This window comes from Drosophila sulfurigaster, chromosome X, assembly GCF_023558435.1.
Source record: "Drosophila sulfurigaster albostrigata strain 15112-1811.04 chromosome X, ASM2355843v2, whole genome shotgun sequence".
Taxonomy (NCBI): domain Eukaryota; kingdom Metazoa; phylum Arthropoda; class Insecta; order Diptera; family Drosophilidae; genus Drosophila; species Drosophila sulfurigaster.
In genome coordinates, this window is record NC_084885.1 from 2,721,655 (window position 1) to 2,741,813 (window position 20,159).

General features: G+C 37.7%; 1 protein-coding gene across 22 annotated transcripts in view; it reads right to left on the reverse strand.

Moving 5' to 3' along the window:
- Positions 1 to 20,159, reverse strand: part of LOC133848465 (potassium voltage-gated channel protein Shaker) — a 233,032-nt gene that overhangs the window by 59,576 nt on the left and 153,297 nt on the right. The window contains exon 2 of one of the 22 annotated variants that reach the window (XM_062284038.1): positions 12,720 to 13,248. The exons of 19 other annotated variants lie outside the window; for them this stretch is intronic. In XM_062284038.1, coding sequence (XP_062140022.1) covers positions 12,720 to 12,901 — 182 coding nt within the window. In that variant the 5' untranslated portion in view covers positions 12,902 to 13,248. Of the gene's footprint in view, positions 1 to 12,719; positions 13,249 to 20,159 lie in introns of those variants that run through there. 2 more of the 22 variants (XM_062284041.1, XM_062284040.1) reach the window with 2 other exon arrangements.

Below are 20,159 nucleotides of genomic sequence, written 5' to 3' on the forward strand. Positions count from 1 at the left end.
CGCACTTGTTTGCAGCTTACACTTTAATGCATATACATATTATTTTTTGTGGCAATTATATTTGCTTTTTTATCGCCAACAAAATAGTACACACAACAACACAGCCAACAACACGCAAAAAAAATGATGAACAACAAGAAAAAAAAAATAAATAAAGGAGCGACACGAATTTAATTGTCTTTCACACTTGTTTTTTTTTTCTTTCGTTCCGCACACTTTCCGCGTTGCCAATTGAATTGCGAATAATTTCAATTGAATTCAAAAAAATTAGTTTAGTGCCTGTAGTAATTTTACAAAATGTTTTTTTTTTTGTTGTTTTTTGTATTTTGCTCTTCTTGTTTTTTCACGCGTTTATTTCTTTTTTTTATTCGTCGTGCAGTAGCTGCTGCTGCTGCTGCTGCTGCTTTTGTTGCCCGCGGCAGTTTGGCTTTGTGTTTGCTTTGCTTTCGCTCTTTTTGTTATTCGCACGCAACGCAACGAAATGGCAGCCGTTTGACGTTACGAAACGGAACTGAAACACACACGACGACGACGCACTTTTTTCATTTTTCTTTTTGATTTTGCCTTTGCTTCTTCTTTTTTGTGCTCACTTCTCTTCTCGCTTTGCTGTGTGTTTGTTGTATTCCGATTGCGGTTCTCAAAGACTCGAACCCGATTTCTGTTGCTGTTACTTTTTGACTGTTACTGTTACTATTACAGCTCGCAGTTCACAGTTCACAGTTCACAGTTTACAGTTCTCAGTTTCGTCTGCTTCACATTCACATTCGCATTCGCGTCTTTGGTTCTCGTCGTCTCAATGTCGTCGTCGTCGTCGACTCTCGGCATCTGTTGTCGGCTGCTGGCGGCGCGCAACTAAACATCAATCGACTGCGTACCTTTGCCTTTGCCCGTTCCATTTGCCACAACGTTCCGATGTCACTGTCACTGCTGTTGTGCTGTTGATGCTGCACAGAGCACAGAGCACTGAGCACAGAGCACTGAGCACAGAGACCGACAGCTGAGTCGCGACACAACTGGAAGTTATTCGCCAGTCAGCTGGCGCAGCCTGTTTTCCAGCTTCAAGCTTTTCCCACCTAGAGACGCGCTTTGGCGCTTTTCTCAATGAAAAAAGCTTTTTAAAGGGGCCACCGTTTTTTGGGAGTTGTGTTGCGTTGCGTTGCGTTGCGTTGCCACTCAGCGGGAGAGCGTTGCCATTGCCGACGCAGACGCCGTCGCATCGGCACGTGTTCTGTGTGTGCGTGTGTTCCATTGCCGGCATTCCTACACACTACTCGTACACATCGCATCTCTGTGTGTTATTATTATTGCATGGCGCGCACGCTCCGCGTATCGAGAGGAACCAAATCCTTGCAACTGTCATTGGAGGAATGCAATGGAAATTGCTGAAACACTGTCACACAATTGTCATCGCTAGGAGCTTTCGCTGGAACACGAGAACTTTGTGGCAAATCGAAAACGATATCGAAAACGAAATCGAAAACGAAATCGAAAACGAAACCGGAAAGCCGGAAGCTGTGCGCAGCTTCAATGCAAAGCTGTTGCCAAGCTGCTGTGGCAAAACTGCCACCTTGCCACGCACAGAGGGCGCCACTTGCAGCTGCAGCCGGAAATGCTCACTCACAGATGGAAGCGCGCCTCTTTTTTCAAATCCTGCAAAGCTTTGCTTCATCCTGTTATTATGTGTTTGATGTTTAATGGGTCGTTGACTCAGCGGCCGCCGGCTCTGGCACTTGGTTCATTTCCAAGCGTAGCCTAAACCCATCAATTTATAAACTCAAGAATAGGACAGTCAACCTAAAGAAAATGTGAATTAAGCTGATTATTGTAGATTTCTATGCTCTCAATTTGATGCACATTTGAAAGAATCTGATTATCGTAATTCATATTTAATTTCCGGAATGTTTGAGTATTATTTCGGTATATTTATTTGCTATATTTTCGTTTTATTGACAATCTGATATATTAAGTATTTTGTATAATATCTTTTTTAATTTAGTAGAATTGAAATGTACCATACAAAGTACCTAATATACCATATTATCAATAACATCAAAAATATAGTCAATTTTTGGCATATAAAATTAGAAGTATCTTAATATTTTATATATTTGGTATATTGGTATTTAATAGTATTTTAAATTAAAAATATACCATACAAATACTTGATATTCCACATTGTCAATAAAAACGAAAATATACTGAATGAATCTACCGAAAAATACTCAAACATTTTTAGGGTTTTTCCGGTATATTGGTTTTGGTATGTTTTAAGAAGAATACCTCCAGAGTCTCACAGTCAAACCTACTTTTGTTTTGACACACATCTTAAAGAATACGTATTGTAATTCATATCAATTTAGATTTGTTTTTTTTTTTATGTTGACCTGAGTATTATCAAATTATTTGATTTTACTAAACTTTCAGGCAGAACAAACATCTTATAAAGAGCATTATTGACTTCTATGTTCTATCTTAGCTTCAAGCAAAATTAAATCGAATCTATTTAATATACATTCTAAGGAATGTACATATGTACATATATTGAAATGCATATTTATAATGCTTTAACTTTTCAGCCGTTTTACAAAATAACTCAATTTCTGTAGATTTGTTTCTAATGTCTTTAAGTGTTCATCGTGAAGTCCAGAATAAGTATTGGGAATAATTGAAGTTTAAAACCCTTTCACAAACGCATAATTATAAACTGCGAACAAGTATTATCAGCAATCAATTGAAATTGTTTAACAAATTTATATCATTTACTAAAACTTCAATCGGGTTTCATAGTTATTGCATCGTTATCTTAATAGCTGCAACTTTCTGTGAAATCTTCTCAACCTTGTTGGATTTGTGTGCATAACTTTTGAAGTGAAAACTATGCCAAGTCGTAACATGTTAATAAATTCAATTGCCTGTTATCGATAGCAAGCTCGTTCGTTGCAATGTAACTGATATGCTGGCAAGTTTGATGAAAGCCAAAAACAAGTTAAGGAATTCACAGCTAACTGAGTGCATTTATTGGCATTCAGATATTTACCTACTATGGCAAATAATGTTGACTAACTGCAATTGCAAACGAAGCGCAACATAATTAAGACACAAATATTTGAGGAATTTTGGCAATTCATCCATTTTCTTTGAAAGCCAATTACTCAACACTCAACACTCAACACTCAGACACTAAGCAAATCCAAATAATATGTGAATAGAAATGTGAAAGTGCATATCATTGCAAATATGTTATGTTGTTGCATGCATCAATTAGTTGAAAGTTTATTGCTTGACCGCCTCGTTATAACTCGAATTTTTAGGATGCAGCCACAAAATGCAAAATGGAAATATGGTTTCAGCTGCTGCTGCTGCTCGTTAAACGCAAACGCAAAGGCAACAGCAAAGGCAAAGTGCAATGTGATGCGATTTGCATTTGCATTTGCGTTTGGGTTTGCCTTTAAAAATCAATTCCAAAAATACGAAATACGAAATACGAATTTCGAATCCCAAAGACGCAACTGTGACGCGTTGCAAGTGTTGCAGGCGATACGAGTACGTTGCATACATTTGGGGGCAAGGTGCTGGCGGTTAAGCTGCAAATTTATAGCCTGACACGACACCAAGGGATATGGCTTGTAAAATCTAAGTGGAGCAGGTCGTAACCTGACAGTAAGAAGGGGCAAGACCAAGGGGGGCAAGTCAAGGGGCAAGTGGCAGCGGCAGCGGTGGCAGCGGTGGCAGCTGTGACTGCAGCTGCTGATGGCGCTGCTGTCATGTCGGGCAATTAGCAGTGAAAGCATTTAAAATATCCTGACACTGGTGCAAGTTTAATTACGACAAAGTCAAGTCAATGAATGGTAAAAATAAATTAAAAGCAGCCGCTAAACTTACACCCGCTCCCCCTCTCTCTCTCTTTTATGCTAGCTTGGCCGACATTCAGGCTGTGACTGTGGTTGAACAGGGGCGAGAGTAAAGGAGGCAAGAGCAAGTGTATTCTGACAACTGAGAGCTGCATAAAGTATGCAGGCGCCCAAAGGCAGCCAAAAGCAAAAGAACTGGCAATAAAAATGCAAAAAAAGCAACCTGAGGAAAGGGGGAGAAATGAAAATGAAAATATTATAAAAGTCGAAAAAATAAAATCAAGATATACATATATATGTATGTATGTATGTATGTATGTATGTATGTGCATGTGTTTGTGTAGCGGGAGAGAGTAAAAGGACAGCGAAGCAAACGCCAAAAAATTGTGTGCAGCGCCGCAAAACAACGTGCACAATTTATGGCAATTCCTTCGAGTTGCAGAGTGTGGCAGGCACAGCACAATTGGCGCCACAGCGACCGACCAGCTAGCCACCAACAAGCTCCCAACAGCCAGCAGCCAGCAGCCAGCAGCCAGAGTAACCAGAGAGTCTGCAGCATGCAGGATGCAGCGTGGCAGCTAGATATGCATATGGCAGGCAGAGTTGTGACGCATCGTTCCGAACTAGTTCACTTAAACTATTCGAACAAACTAGTTCACTGAAAAGATGGTTCATTAAGCTCAACATATTTGAGTCCAGTTTGTCATTCAATTAAATCGTTAATTATTTTAGTTACTTTGAGTCCCATTCGGATTTCAATTAAGTTTAAAATTTAAATTCAAAATCACTATAATTAAATTTGTATACCAGTAAACATTTTTCAAAAGCAAAATGAGTAAGAATTCTACTGTCGAGTATACTTGACTGTGAGATAATCCAATTTTATGAATATTTTTAATAATTCTTTAAAATATTAAAGTATATTAAGTATATTTGGTATAATGATATATTACTGCATTCAAAAACAAGTAAGAAAGCTACAGTCAAGTCAATCAATAAAGCTATATTCTACAAATATACCAACAATAATCGCAAAAAATAGTAAAATATACCGAAGTCTATTGTTGGTATACCAATATACATCCAAAAAATATTCCTTAGAGTAAGAAATACACCAGATTTTATATCAAAGCAAGTAGGAGCCTGCAGCTGCAACCGTTTTTATACCCGCTACCCATAGGGTAGAAGGGTATTATAACTTTGTGCCGGCAGGAAATGTATGTAACAGGAAGAAGGAGGCATCTCCGACCCTATAATGTATATATATATTCTTGATCAGCGTCAACAGCCGAGACGATCTAGCCATATCCGTCTGTCCGTCTGTCCGTCCGTCCGTATAAAACACTGGATCTCAGAGACTATAAGAGATAGAGCTATAATTTGTTTCCGACAGCATTTGTTATGTTTGCACGCAGATCAAGTTTATTTCACATTTTTGCCACGCCCACTTCCGCATCCGCAAATTAAAAAAATCGAATAACAAGCGTTGAAGCTAGAGTTGTGAGTTTTGGTATATACAATAATTACTATAGTAGTTATGATACCTGATTTTTGAAATTTAGTTGACATCAGATAAAAATTGTGGATGTTATTAAAGAAATAGTTTTGTATAGGCGCCTACTTACTAGGGGTCTTAGTTGCTTTGGTTGACAATCTGGTATATTGTGACGTCTATGGTATATTATGAATCGATATACCAATTATACCATTTACTATATTTTCAGTATTTCGCAGTATATTGTGTATAGTTTGAGAAAAATACCGCAAAATATATTTCTTTTATTTAGAATGGGTAGCGGGTATTTCACAGTCGAGTACTTGCTTGTTATATTAATTTATTTCTCAAGTAGCTTTTTTATATTTTTATTCGATCGCAACTAAATGCCGATACTGGAAAATTTATATACCATTATGATTCCCTAATAGATGCAATAAAGCGTTTACGAGAAGATGTAAGAATTCAATTAGTTTTGAAAAGAACTAACCAGATTTGAACGAAACTGAAAAGTTCTGTTAGACTCGAATGAAACTCATCGAACTAAGTGTGTGAATGAATTACATAAAATGTAGGAAGGATTAGTTTCATCAACTTGAATTGAAATACTGAACTTTCATACTAAGATGAACTCATCGAATGAACAATCTAACTGAACAATTGAAGAAGAATAGTTCGTTTAGTTGAACTTTTGAAATACTTCACCAAAATGAACTCTTAGAACTTAACGAATCAACGAACTACATAAATGAACTATTGAAACGAATTGTTCGTTCCATTTAAATTTGCACTATTGAACTCCTTCCTCAAACGAATGAACGAAATAAAGGAATTATAGGATAGAGAAGTCTATTAGTTTCAAATGTAACTACTGAACTTCTTTCTCGAATTACAGGAATGAGCAAGCTAAACAATAGAAAAGAATAGTTCGTTCAGATTGAATTGAACTACAAATGGTACTACTGAATTACTTCCTCAAATAGATGGAGTAGTTTATTCAGTTTAAATGGAACTACGGAACTTCTTGATCGAACTAAATGAATGAACGACCTAAACAATGGAAAATAATAGTTAGTTCAGTTCAAATTCAAATTCAATCGAACTAGCTCAACAATAGCAAATAACAGTTCGTTCAATTGAACTGCTGAACTACTTCACCAAAATGAACTATGAAGCACAACTGTATTGAAGGCAAAGGCATGCTGTCTGGCTTCCTTTACTTCTCTCCCTCTCTCTCTCTCTCACTCTATCTCTCTCTTCCACTTCCCGACAGGCGTTCCCTTTGCTTCGCTGACTCTTGGGTATTACGTTTGGCGTTTGCATCTTTTGCCTTTTAAATTGCTTGTCACTTCCCGCCGTCAGTCGGTGTAGTATCTTGCACAGTTTCTTCTTCTTCGTATACATTTCATATCCTGTCTCACTTTCGCTCCACGCTAAACTTGGCCTTCGATTTGTGTGTGCTGCAGCAGCCGCAGTCTCCATGTTGCCACACACACACACATCCCATTTTGCATGCGGCATGTGCAAGTGGCTGCAAGTTTCGCATATGGTTTCGCTGAAGCACATCGCGAAGTTGCCGAAAAGTTGCGACTACTTAATATGATTGATGCTTGGCACAACTGGAATAAAACTGGCGGGTAAAGAGAAAGCAAATGGGAGAGAGAGAGAGAAAGAGGAGAGGGGAGATTGAAGTAGGCAAAGCAAAGCGAAGCGAAGAAAGGTCTTGTGCCAGATTTCTTTCAATGCAATTACCAACTGATTTAGCTCTGCGCTCGCTCTAGATGCTGCCTGATGGATGATGTTGCAGTCCACTCCAATCCACTCCTTTCCACTTTCCACTCTCAACTCCACACACACACACACACACACACACACACACACACACACGTGCAACGTGCAACGTACAACGTGTTGTCTGTGCGGCCAGGCACATAACCTCAATTTGGCTGCGTCCCGTCTGCAATTGCGTGTTTGCCTCCAAGTCTATTTTCCCTTCCCTTCTTTCCTTCCACCTTGCACCTGCATTTAAATGTGTGTCATCTGTTGTTAATTTGCATCGCACCGCCGGCTACAGACGCGCCAAGCAAGCATCCATCCATCCATCCATCTATCCATCCATCCAACCATCCAGTCTGCAACTGGACTGGGAAATCTGCAGACGCTGGCGTCGAGCTGACTGCAAACAGCTTCAGCATCATCCTCAGTCGTCAGCTAGTCTGCTTTTTCTTTTCTCTCCGACTCCTAACTTCGATTGAAATTGCAGCAAGTGCCGCTTCATTGACAGCTGCATTTTGCAGTTGGCACTGCCATTTGATATGCTTTTTGGCTGCCAGAAAAAACACTGCCTAAAACATTATTATTATTATTATTTTTATTATAGTTGCCATGAGCTGCTTTGCTCATTGCCACATTGAATGAATATCTCATAATTTGCTGCTAATTGCATTTGGCAAAATTTCTATCACTTCAAGGAAAGCAACATTTAAATTAAAATTGCATTTCAACCTTTTGCAATTGTTACAATTAAAACCAAGAAATTAAATCTACTAACTTTTTCATGCAATTTAAATTAAGCTCAATATTTAGTAAAGAAAATTCAAAGCAATTTCAATTATTTTGCATTGCTGCTGTGATCAATTTTATAGAAATTAAGCTCGACTTCAGGATTAACAACAATTGAATTCGTATCGCCTTGAATGCGAATCATTTGCTTCCGCCAGTGAATCAAATGCGTAAACAAATTTAATTGCATTCCCGTCTTGGATTTGCTTGAGCAAAAAGGTATATAACACAAAATGTGTGTATTGCATTTCTATGGATTTCTTGAAAATGTTTAACGAGCAAATTGCAAAATGAAACAAAAGTCAATTTAAATTGATTCCTGCTTGTTTCTGTGTCTTATTAGCAACTCTTAGTCTTAGTTATTTAAATAACTCAATCGGAATTCAAATAAACTAATAATGCAATCTGTTTGGAGTATTGCGAAATGTATTTTGATTTTTAGTTATATTTATTTTACATTTTCAGTTATCATACTATATTATTTAGATTATTATTTTATTTTCTTTATTTTTTTACCAACAATTGTGTCACTTATCTTTCATATATAGACAAATCTTCTTTTCCTTAGCACACTCCTCAATCTGTTTTATTCCATCCTAGGCACTTTTATGTAGACGAGATGAGCTCTAAGATACATGCACTTATAAAACTCGATTACCAACCGCTTACTTTCTGCTCTTCATATTTGTATGCATAGTATACTAAATTCTATGTCTTGACTGCCATTCAATGTTTACAGCATATCACTGTTTCATCTTTATTCATTTCAAATACAATATGTAAGGCGAAAATTCTAAAATACAAAGAAATAAAGCCAATTCACACAACTCAATTACCAGAAACTTACTCTATTCTCTAACACAAACTTTCTATATTAACTTCTTTGGGTTTACTGACTGACCAATTGGCAATCAACTGTCATTTAATATTAAATACATATCCAATCTCAAGTTTATCTTCAATTCCAACTGTTGGTTTAAAGAATTCCTTTTCAAATACGAGTAAAATATGTAAATCGAAAATTCCGATTAATACCACTTTTCATACAATTCGTATTTAATGTTCCATATGCTACATTATTATTTTTGTACCCACTTCACAATTAGGATAGAAGTTGTTGGAAAAGTTATTTAATAATAATTTCCTGTGATAAAAGTCAGCTGTTGCATTGGAGTCTATGTTTCTACGGCTGATAATCTAGTATATTTAGTAGTTTATAATAGTAAGTCGAAATTGCAAATGTGGTAATCGGTATATTTTAGTATTTTTTCGGTATATGATATATTTTAAGGAGTGGAGTCTTAGTTGCTTCGGTCTATAATCTGGTTTATTTTGTAGCTTTTAATGAAATGTAATAGTATATTGATATACCTAATATGTCCATCTGCATATTTCAGTATTTATTGGTATATTCATTCAGTATATTTGGAGAGGTGGGGTCTTAGTTGCTTCAGTCTATAATCTGGTATATTTTGTAGCTTATATAATATTGATTTACCAAATATATCCATCGGTATATTTTAGAATTTTTTGACTGTTTGCTTTTATTAAAACAGGGTAGTTGCTATCCCACAGTCAAGCACACTCGACTTCAGCCTTCTAACTTGCTTTCTCCAACTCTTTCTTACTGTTCTTTTCCCACCTCTAAACACATCACATTATAAATTTCCTTTCATTAGAAATAAAATAATAGTTTTTTTTGGCAGCCTAATGGCTGGATAATTGATCCATCATTTTGTTGATTCAGGTTGAGCTAATTGCACACTTTTTATTGGCTCAACTCAACCTAAGGCAGTTTTAACAATTGTTTGTTCTCATTCAAATGACTCAATGAGTGCTGAATATGCGGAGTGTGTGTGTGTGTGTGTGTGTAATAAGTAAGTGTGTGTGTGTGTGTGACACGTGCATGACCCGAGCCTGCTTGGTGCCTGGCAATTTGCGATGCCTCGTTGTCGCGCCATTATGGCCAGCTGGTTTGCCACGCCCATAGAAAACACAAGCCGCCCACCATACGCCCATCACCCAGCAGCGACTGCGACTGCGACTGCGACTGAGGCAGCAACTCCGGCACTGACACTAATGCAGCAAAATTGAAGTAGATGCAAGTGGAAATGTCCTTGAGGCAACGATGCCGCTGCCGTTGCTGTGATGTTGATGCTGCAGTCGCCACACACACATGCATGCACATGCACGCATACAACTGCATCGCACATATGCCGCTGCTTAACCGTTGCCCAAAGGCAAAGTCCTTTTTTTCAGCCCTTCTCTACAGCTTTCTCTCTCTCTCTCTCTGTCTCTCACTCTCACTCGCTGCCTCATGTTTTTTGCGGCTTCTCTTGCCGCTTGTGCTTGCCTCTGTGTGTGTGTGTGTGTGTGAAAGTATGTATGTTGATGTGTGTGTGTTTGCTTTTTATGGCCACAGGAGTTTGTGTTGCAGTTTTTGGCAACTGCCGTTGCAGCAGCAGCAGCACGTAACGTCACACACACACACACACACAAACATACACACATGAAGACCCGCAGCTCAAAGCATTTCTGATGAAAGCAGCCAACAACACAACAAAAAACGAAGAAGAAGAAGATGAAGAAAAGGGGGAGAGAAAGGAGAGAAGTGTGTAAATTGCTGCTGCGTTTTGGGCATGTTTAATGTAATTACCAAAAGACTTTCAATGCACACGAGCATTAAAGTCAGCGTCACTCTCAGCACACACACACACATACTCCACACACTCACACTCACACATACATTGATGGACAAAGCGAGTTTGGTTTTGCTTGGCTGAATGCCAAAATATCATTCTATAAAATACGAGTTTAAGCACAAGCCAAAGTCCAATAAGAAACTTCGAAATGTGCACACACAACAAAAACACACACACACACACACACACACACACACACAGAAATACACACAACAGGCGCACACACCCATACATACACACTCACACTCACAGTTGATGCTGTTGTAGAACAATTTTTGTAGAGGCTTTGAAAAATACATTGCATAGATTCAGGCGCACTCGACGACTCGGCGCCAAAAGGGGCAGCGCTGTCAGCGTCGCTGTCTCCGTCGTTGTTGCACTTGCCACTCACGGGGGCATGTGGCAAAATATAGTATATATACTATATATACACAACAGTCAGAGAAAATACCGAAAGTTAAAAAAAAAAATGGAATGAAATGTTTTTGTTGCTCTCGTTTTTGTTGTTATCGTTGTGTTTGGCTTTGCCACGAGATAAATGCATTTACGATTGCACCATATAAATGTATCTGTATCTGTATCTGTATCTCTATCTGCAGCTGTAGCTGTATCTATAATGCTTGTATCTGTAACTGCTGCAGCTGCAACTGCAACTGCAACTGCAACACTGTGACTGTAACTATAGATGCACTGCATTTGTAGAGATGAACTGCCTTTGTGTCATTGTTGTCAATCTCATCTACAGCATTTATATCGTTCTCTTCAATTGCATCTGCATTTCTGTCGATAGCTGTATCTATAACAATTAATCGCTTGGCAACGCGATACGCATCTTTATTGTACTTTGTTTGTTCCTTTATCTTTATTTGTCGCAGCTTTTATTTGTCTCTCTTCTATCTCTATTTGTTCTGTTTATGTTTGCACTTAGTATAATTATAATACCACCCACCCACGACGTATCCGTCCGTGGTATATTTAGTACTCCAAGGTGTATTTAGATCTCTTTGGTATATTTTCAATACACAATACATTTGGCGGTATATTTCATTTTGTACTTGTCAGTATTTTTAGTACCCTATGGTCTGTTTTCAATACAATAGTGAGTCAGTATACCAAATATACATAGCTATCTGTATATTTCAATATTTTTTGGAATACTCATTTTGTATTTGGTGGCATATTTAGTTCTACATGGTATATTTTCAATGTAGTAGTATACCATCAAATGTAGCTATCGGTATATTTCAGTATTTTTTGGAATATTAATTTTATATTTGGTGGTATGGTATATTTTCAATGCAGCAGTATATCGTTATACCAAACATGGCTTTTGGTATATTTCGTAATTTTTGCTGAATATTAATTTCTTAAAGTTCATACTTATACTACCTTGAAATATATCAACACATGTTTCTACATCTGTATATACCCTTTAACTATCCGTATCTTTTATGTATTTATTTATCTTTTATCTTTATCGCAGCAGTATTTATTAGCATCGCTATTCGTATTTATATTCCTAGTTATATTACTATATTTATTTGTGTAATTTTTATTTTCGCTAAAGATAAATTTAGGTTTATCTGTAATCACATCAGCACTTTCAAATATATATCAACACACACTTCTCTGTATCTGTATCTGTATCCGCATCTGCTTCCATATCTGTTACTTAATTCATGTGCAGCTGTATCTTTTTATGTGATGCAGCTATTTAATATTTATGTTATGTGCTTCCAACTTGAAGCAGCTTTAACATCTAAACAAAATGTTTACATACAGTTTTACGAAGTCAAATAGGTGGACAGACAGACAGACAGAAAGAGAGACAGCATAGATGCGGTAGCTGTAGTTCATAAGTTACAACACTACTTAGGTTAAAATTATTACGAGTGGCAGTCAAGTCAAATGCAGAACGTGCTGCTAAATATAGAGCCAAAATGGATAAAGATACAATTTCATGGGAATAAAAGTGCCAGACACACAAAAGGAATTTCCGTTTGACAAATGAAAGTTTTGCAATTCTTGAATGAAATTCCATAATTTGCATAAGTAAAAATATATGTATATATAGTATGTATGTGTATAGAAGATTAATAGCTTGCATACCCATAGCCATCGAGTGAATTGCGCTGTTGTTGCTGCTCTCTAAGCTGCAACTTGCGCTCGGCAATTTTCTTCTGCTCCTCCTTCTGCTCGAGCTGCTCCTTCTGATGCTGCTGCTGTTGCTGCTGTTTCTTTCGATGCTGTCGATCCTCGCCGAGGCCATAAAGGCCGGCAACGGCGGCCATCTCTCAGCTCAAACTACAGGCACAACAAATGTTTGCTGCTCTTAATGCTGCTGCTGCTGCTGATGATGATCTGGACACCAACAAAGCCAATGACGCCGCTGGTCACTTAGCACTGCAGTCGCCTTTTGGGGCATTGAATTGTTGCTTTAATTATTGTTGTTGCTGTTGTTTTTGTGGTTGTTGTTATTGCTGTTGCTGCTGCTGCAGCTGCGGCTGCTGCTGCTGCTACTGTTGTTGTTATTGTGGTCGTTGTGGCTGTTGTTGCTTGGGCCGCAGCCATTTTTGCATTTGATTTAGGTATTCACATTTCATTTGGGGGCCACTTGCATGCAACACACACACTGCAACTGCAACGCGCATTTCATTAGCACACTTTGCACAGCGCCCGACGCCAACTCTCATAGTTCGAAAAGTCGCATAATCCAACCTCAACTCCTTCGCACACTGACTTTCGCTTTCTGCGTCTGCCTCTGCAGATAACCAAAACCAACAACGGGAAAACAAACGCAGGCGACAGTCGGACGACTTTCGCTTTCGCTGTCGCCTCTTGTGATTTACGCTTTGTTTTTCGTGCAGACAAAAAAAAAAACACTGAAAACAAAAAACAAAAAGTGGCAAGCAAAGAAAAACTTGAGTGGTTCTTGCAACCATCGTTGCTGCCGTTGCCGCTGCCGTTGCCGCTGCCGTTGCCGCTGCCGTTGCCGCTGCCGTTGCCGTTTGTCATATCAATTGCTGCTGTCTGAAAGGCAGCTGCAAAAATCGTTGCATACCTTGCGGCGCCAAAGCAAAACTTGTTTTTCTTTAACCCTCGTTTTCTCTCTTCTTTTTTCCCTTGTTGTGTGTGTGCTCTCGTGTATTGTGCAGAAATCAATTAGCAACAGTCTCCCCCCAGTCTGCGCCCCCCTCGCTCCCACCACTCTCTCACAATTGGCTCACATTTATGGCCTGATTATGAAAGCCTTATTCTCTTAGTTTCGTCGTTACGTAAAAGGTGCAGCCATCGATTGCGTAACGTAACGCCCGAGCGTAACGTAAATGGCAACTGTTGTTAAGGTTAATGTGCATGTTAATGTCCTCTACTATAACTCTCTCTCTCTCTGTGTCCGTGTGTGTTTGTGTGTGTGAGAGATACCAATACAGTCACACGCTCGGTAATTGCAATAATTTTAAGCATATCGCCACAATTTCCATACCAATCAAAAGCCACATAAACAAACCTCAGGAAATCAAATCGAATCGCATCGCATCGCATGGCAAACACACACACACAGAGTAAACAACACACACACACACACACACACATAGAGTCACAGACAGAGAGAAGCACGCTTGGATAGACACGCACAACACACGCACACTCGGCTATGCATATGGCATGAACACACATTATCTCGTAACCTATCAATGGCATCTAATAGTATTTGTCATCACGACGAAATGAGTACGAAAAGGGAAAAGCGAGGGGCGAGTGGTAAGAGGCGAGAGACGAGAGACGAGAGGAGGCACTACACAGCAGAGACAGAGCGACGTCAAAGAGCTGCACAGTGGTTGGAAATGAATGCACATGTGCTTAAACTGCACATGAGAAACTGGATAGATAAAGCGAATTAAGAATTATGATTGAAGTTATTAACGAAGTCTCGAAAGTTTCTGAAACTCAGCGAAATATGTTATATCTATAAATGCAAGCAGATATTCACAGCTTGCAGGACAAAAACGCCAACTTCCTACAGGTCTCAGTTGCTTTGGCTGACAATCTGGTATATTTGGCACTCTATTGTATTCATTTGGTAAATTTAAAATTTCAAAAAAGGCTTCGTTAAGAGTAGTTTGAAGCAGTGAAATGTTTAACTTGCTAAAGTAAGGAAAATCTAACATATATGTGTAAAATAAGATTATTTGTCCTTACTGTTGACTGGTTAACAATCTACAGTCTAAACGGTAGCAAACCAAAAACATGATAAAAGGAATTTGAATTTTGTAATTCGAACTGCCAGTCACATTAATTAACATTATCAATTTCAATTAATTGCATTTACGTTTAAGAAAATAGAAATTTTAACAAAGGAATAAATCCGATCATGTATACATCAACTTTCAATTTTTTTTTTTATTATGAGTATTAAGTAACTTCATTAATTAAAATCGATTATAATATACCCAAAATCAACGCGAGCGAAGCCAGCTAGTAAAATATGCCACTATTCACAGATTGTGCTTAAAGTGAAGAAAACATGTGTAAAAAGAAAACAAAAGATCTTTACAATATCTTCAACCTCTTTTAGATTTTTCCTTTCCTAAGTTTAGTTTCTCATTTCACATTTGTGGCCTGCTGCAAAAAGACCAAAACCTTTGCTTATGCTATATCTGCCATAGAAATAATTAATTTCTGAACCACTACTTTAAATTTATGTCAATTTAGTTAATTGAACGAGTGTTAAACAAAAAATGCCAATTGCTATTTGAGCTGATCAAGAAAAATATTCATACAAACCAGGTTGATTTCAACTGGAACATAAAGTGAAATATAAATGAAGCTCTATATACGATAATTAAAAGAATTTATATGCCTTTTATAAATGAATTATTATTTCTCAAATACTTCGTTAAAATATGTTCTTCCTTTTCTATATGAAATTTACACTTAAACTGACACTTATATAAGTAAAGATCTATATATAATCACTTAAAGTTATAGTTTTAAATTTGACTTTTTAATTGAAGCTTAAGATAGCTGAAAGAATCTCTTAAAGCCGACCAACAATGAAAATATTGATACTGCCCAATAATAATAAAAATGCAATGAATGAATGCGAAGCGCAATCAGTGCATATTATAATTGCATCTTGTGCGCCACTTTCATAGTTCCGCATGGCTACAACTATTCGTTTATTAAGCTGCTGCCCTGATTAAATGGCGAATCACGTACTGATCTGTCACTAATTGCTTTCTCAAGCCGCGACTACAACGTATAGTATATATATTATATGTTATAGCAACCGAACGATTTCCACAGCAGACAAAACGAGGGGTTTTCTGTTCTTTTTGTTGTGTTGTGTGTGGAGTGCGGGTAGCATTTAATAGACCGCAGCAGAACGAGCAAAGTCGTGTAGAGTGAAATTGAACCGGCAGATGAGGGTCGATGGTAAATCAGGGGGGTGGTAGAGACAAGGGCGAGGGCGGGCGGGGAGGAGTAGAGTAGGGTTACCGAGGTAGTAGTTGCCACTTGTCGCGCTGGCTTTGCTGCCACTTTGAAAATTGCTTCCGTGTCGAAATTGAGTTAACAATGCTCGGCTGGCTGCTCGGCTCTGCCAGGTTGCAAGTGATAGGCGGGGGCATGCCACATATGGTGGGTGGTTGGGTGGTTGGTTGCAAGTGTGTCGATGGTGGAACACAAGTGGAATTGCTAGCATTTGCCATGTCATGAGCTGTTATATTGATTTATGCGCCCTCACACGTCACGTATACGACGTGTTGTATGATTATAGCAGCTGCTACAGCTACCGTTGCTGTTGCTGTTGCTGTGGCTGTTGCCATTGCTTGTTGCTTGTCGTTTGTGGCATTGCCGCATGTGACACTGTTGCACTAATCTGACCGAACGACTGGGTCATTAAGTGCACAGCTTAAAATGCAATGCGAAACACTTGCATCAGCGTCAACGTAAGCGTATTTAGTTGCAAACCAAAACCGATTCCCCATCCTCATACTCCTCCACCTCCACCTCCACCACCGACATTTCAATTTCAAGAGCAAGAGCAAGACCAAGCAAGCACCACAACCGCGGTCAGGCACACACACAAAGAACAGCTTAAGCATGACGCGGGAGGAGGGGGGCGTGGTCATATAGGCCTCACCAAGGTCAGGGCTAAAGCCAATGTCAAATGCGACACTGAAGGAGAAGCGCACAAAGAGCGTGAAAGAACACATGGGGAAAGAGAGAGAGAGATAGAGAGAGAGAGAGAGAAAGCGGACGCAGCCCGAGTTAAAGACATTGCGAGTAATCCATTAAAGAGGCGGTCACTCAATTAATGAGAGTGCGTGTGTATATGTGCACTTGTGTGTGCCTATGTGTGTGCCTATGTGTGTGCCTATGTGTGTGTTTGCTTTGTGGTTGCACTGTGTGTGAATCTTGCGGTGGCTTAACTCTGATTTGTCTCTCGACGGTGTTTTAGGCATGTTACTATCGATAAAGTTATTTAGTATTAGTATTTATACTCTTTAACTTTACCTTCACCTATCGATATAGCTATTATAGATTATACTCATTAGATGAATAATGTTATAGTTCTATATAGTATATATTATAGTTCATTCTATCTTACTATCGATAAAGTTCAAACCTATTACTATTATTGCGACATATTTAATCGTAGCACTTTCTTTCGACATACCTACTATTGATTACACAGTTAGACTTAAAACGACGGTTAAAAAACATATATAACATTCCGTCAATATAAAAACAAAAGGAATGCTCAAATAGTTGTGAGTTCTAGCAGCGTTACTAAACTTAGGCTAAACTTATCTACTATCGATATACTTCCTATTGATTATTTAGAGGAGCATTTATTCTTGTTTGCGTAATTTTAGTTTTAATTGTAATATATACATACATATGCATGTAAATGAATAATTGCATTTACTCAAAGCAATATTTAATATTAGTTATATCAACAGGAGCATGTACAATCTAAACAATCTATCGAAACATCTGTCATTTATATGACGTTCTTGTTTTTACATTCCCTAATACACTTTAGCTACCTTCTCGTCACTTTTTCATGTAATCGCTTCAAAAAAAAGGAACATGCAAGCTAATTAAATTCGATAGTAGATATATCGATAGTAAAATAAAACCTGTGCTGCGCAATCTATTGTTGCCGTTAAGTGTTAATTGTTGTTTTTGACAAACATTTCATTTCCTCAAACATTTTTTACCTTTTGATATCAGTCTTGAATACAATTAATAAAAAAAAAAGAATGCTCAAATAAATGAAATGATTAATAGAAGGCAAACAATAGCTTAACGTTTTACAAGACAATTGTATACGATAGTAAAATGAATCAGTAATGCATATTTCTTTCTTGTGATCACTTCTCCCAATAGTGTTAAGCTTTCATTCCCATCACACTCTTGAATTCAATCAGCATAATACAAAAACGAATACTTTAATAAACTTTATTCGATAGTAGATATATATCGATATATTGATAGTAAGAATGTTTCAATGAACTTCGATAGTATATATGTATATCGATAGTAAGAAATATATGATTTCAAAGTTCCACTACACATTCAACTACTTTCGTAAAGTATTAATTGTATTTAACTTCCCCAAACATTTTTTAGTCGTCGTTCTCATCAGACTCTTGAATTCAATCAGCATATTAAAAAAATTTAATACTTTAATAAGCTTTATTCGATAGTAGATATGTATATCGATAGTCTATCTACAAATATCATTGAATTAATCGGTGTAGAATACTAATAGAAAATTTCTTTTGGCTTTTTAGCTGTCTTTTCCATCACTAACGCTGCATGTGCTGCATCTCTGGCATCGTTCAATGCACATCAGCATCAACATCAGCGTTATCATTAACATTAATATGTTATGCTGCGGTTATCGTTGCTGTTGGCTGCCTGCATCTGAATTTAGTCACCTCGTTATTAAATTAGAATCAACTAAATGAAATGAGACTGTGTGTGAGTGTGTGTGTGTGTGCTACCAGCATATGCATATGCGGTGTGTGGGTGTGAGTGTCGAAGCATAAAATGCGCGTCGAAGCGCATCCAGGCAAGCAACGAGCAGTCAACCCTCCCTCCCCCATCAACCTTTTTCCCCTTTCCCCTTTCCAACTCGTCAACAGCAGCAGCAGCAGCACTTCGCCAGTGAAAGAGCATTTAATTGAGCTGTGCGCTAATTTGAAAGCAACGACGCGACACGACTCCAAAAGAGTGAGAAAGAGAGGAGAAGAGCTGGGAGGCGAAAGGGGTGGCTGCTTGTGAGAAGAGTTTTATGTGGGGGCGTGTTAGAGTTCGCATAATGCGTATTTAATGCGCTTTTAGCAGCGTCGTCGTCGTCGTCATCATCATTGCGGCCAGCCCAACAGGTAAAACCACCACAGCAGCCATCACCGCCAACAAGCATCTATGAGGGGGACGAGTAATTAATGTTTGTGTGCCATAAATCTGTCAGCTGCCAAAGGCTAAATGCATCTGAAGTGAGAAGCCTTCCTCTCGTCAGCAGTTTTGCCAGTCAAATGCAAAATGTGAAACGCAAACGCAAATGCAAACAAAACAACTCATTGATAAACATTTTTTGCCAAATGCTTTTTCATTAGCTCAACATGTTCAACTGGCCAAATGAAGTGGAACGTGTGGCCATCTTATGGCAAGTGGCAAGTGGCAAAGAGCTTTTCGGCTTAATTAATGGCAACAGCACAAAAATACTTTTTAACCTATATTTCAGTCAAATCTCCTTGACTTGGCATTGTGTTAAAGTGAAGTTTAAATCTTTCTTATCAAGTTGGCTTTATTTTGTTTATAGTCGTCTATAAGCAACAAACTTTCATTAAATGTATAGTTAAGAATATTAAATGAAAGACTTCTTATTTACGAAATTATAAATGAGTATTAAGAATGTCTTTTCAAACACAGATTTCCCTGACTGAGCAATGTGTTTAAAATTCGCTTTAAAGTGAAGATTATATAAAAAAACATTTTTTTCACGTATTTTCCATTAAACTTTTGTGTCTAAGCATATTGTTGAATTGAATTGAAATGCTATTTTTACTATTATTTTTTTTATTTTAATTTTATTTAAATGATTAAGTATTAAAAAATACTTTTGTGAATAGTAAAGTAAGAAAACAAAAATGAATAACTTATTAACTTATTTCAAATTATAACTGAAGGTCGCATCTTCCCACCAAATTTATCTTAAGGTGTAATTGAAATAAGAAAAAAAGTACATTTCGACATATTCTTTTAATCAAATTCCCATGAATGAAAATAGAGTCGATGTTTCATATTAAAGCGAAGCTTGAATCAGAGAGAACAAGTAAGAGAGCTATAGTCGAGTGTACTCGGTACCCATTTTAAATAAAATGAAAACCGTGCGGCATTATTCTTAAAATATACCAAAACAATATAACGAACAACTATTAAAAATATACCTAGTCGTACATTTGGTATATTGATATACATAGTAATATAGTACATTGAAAATATACCATAGGGTTCTAAAATATACCAGAT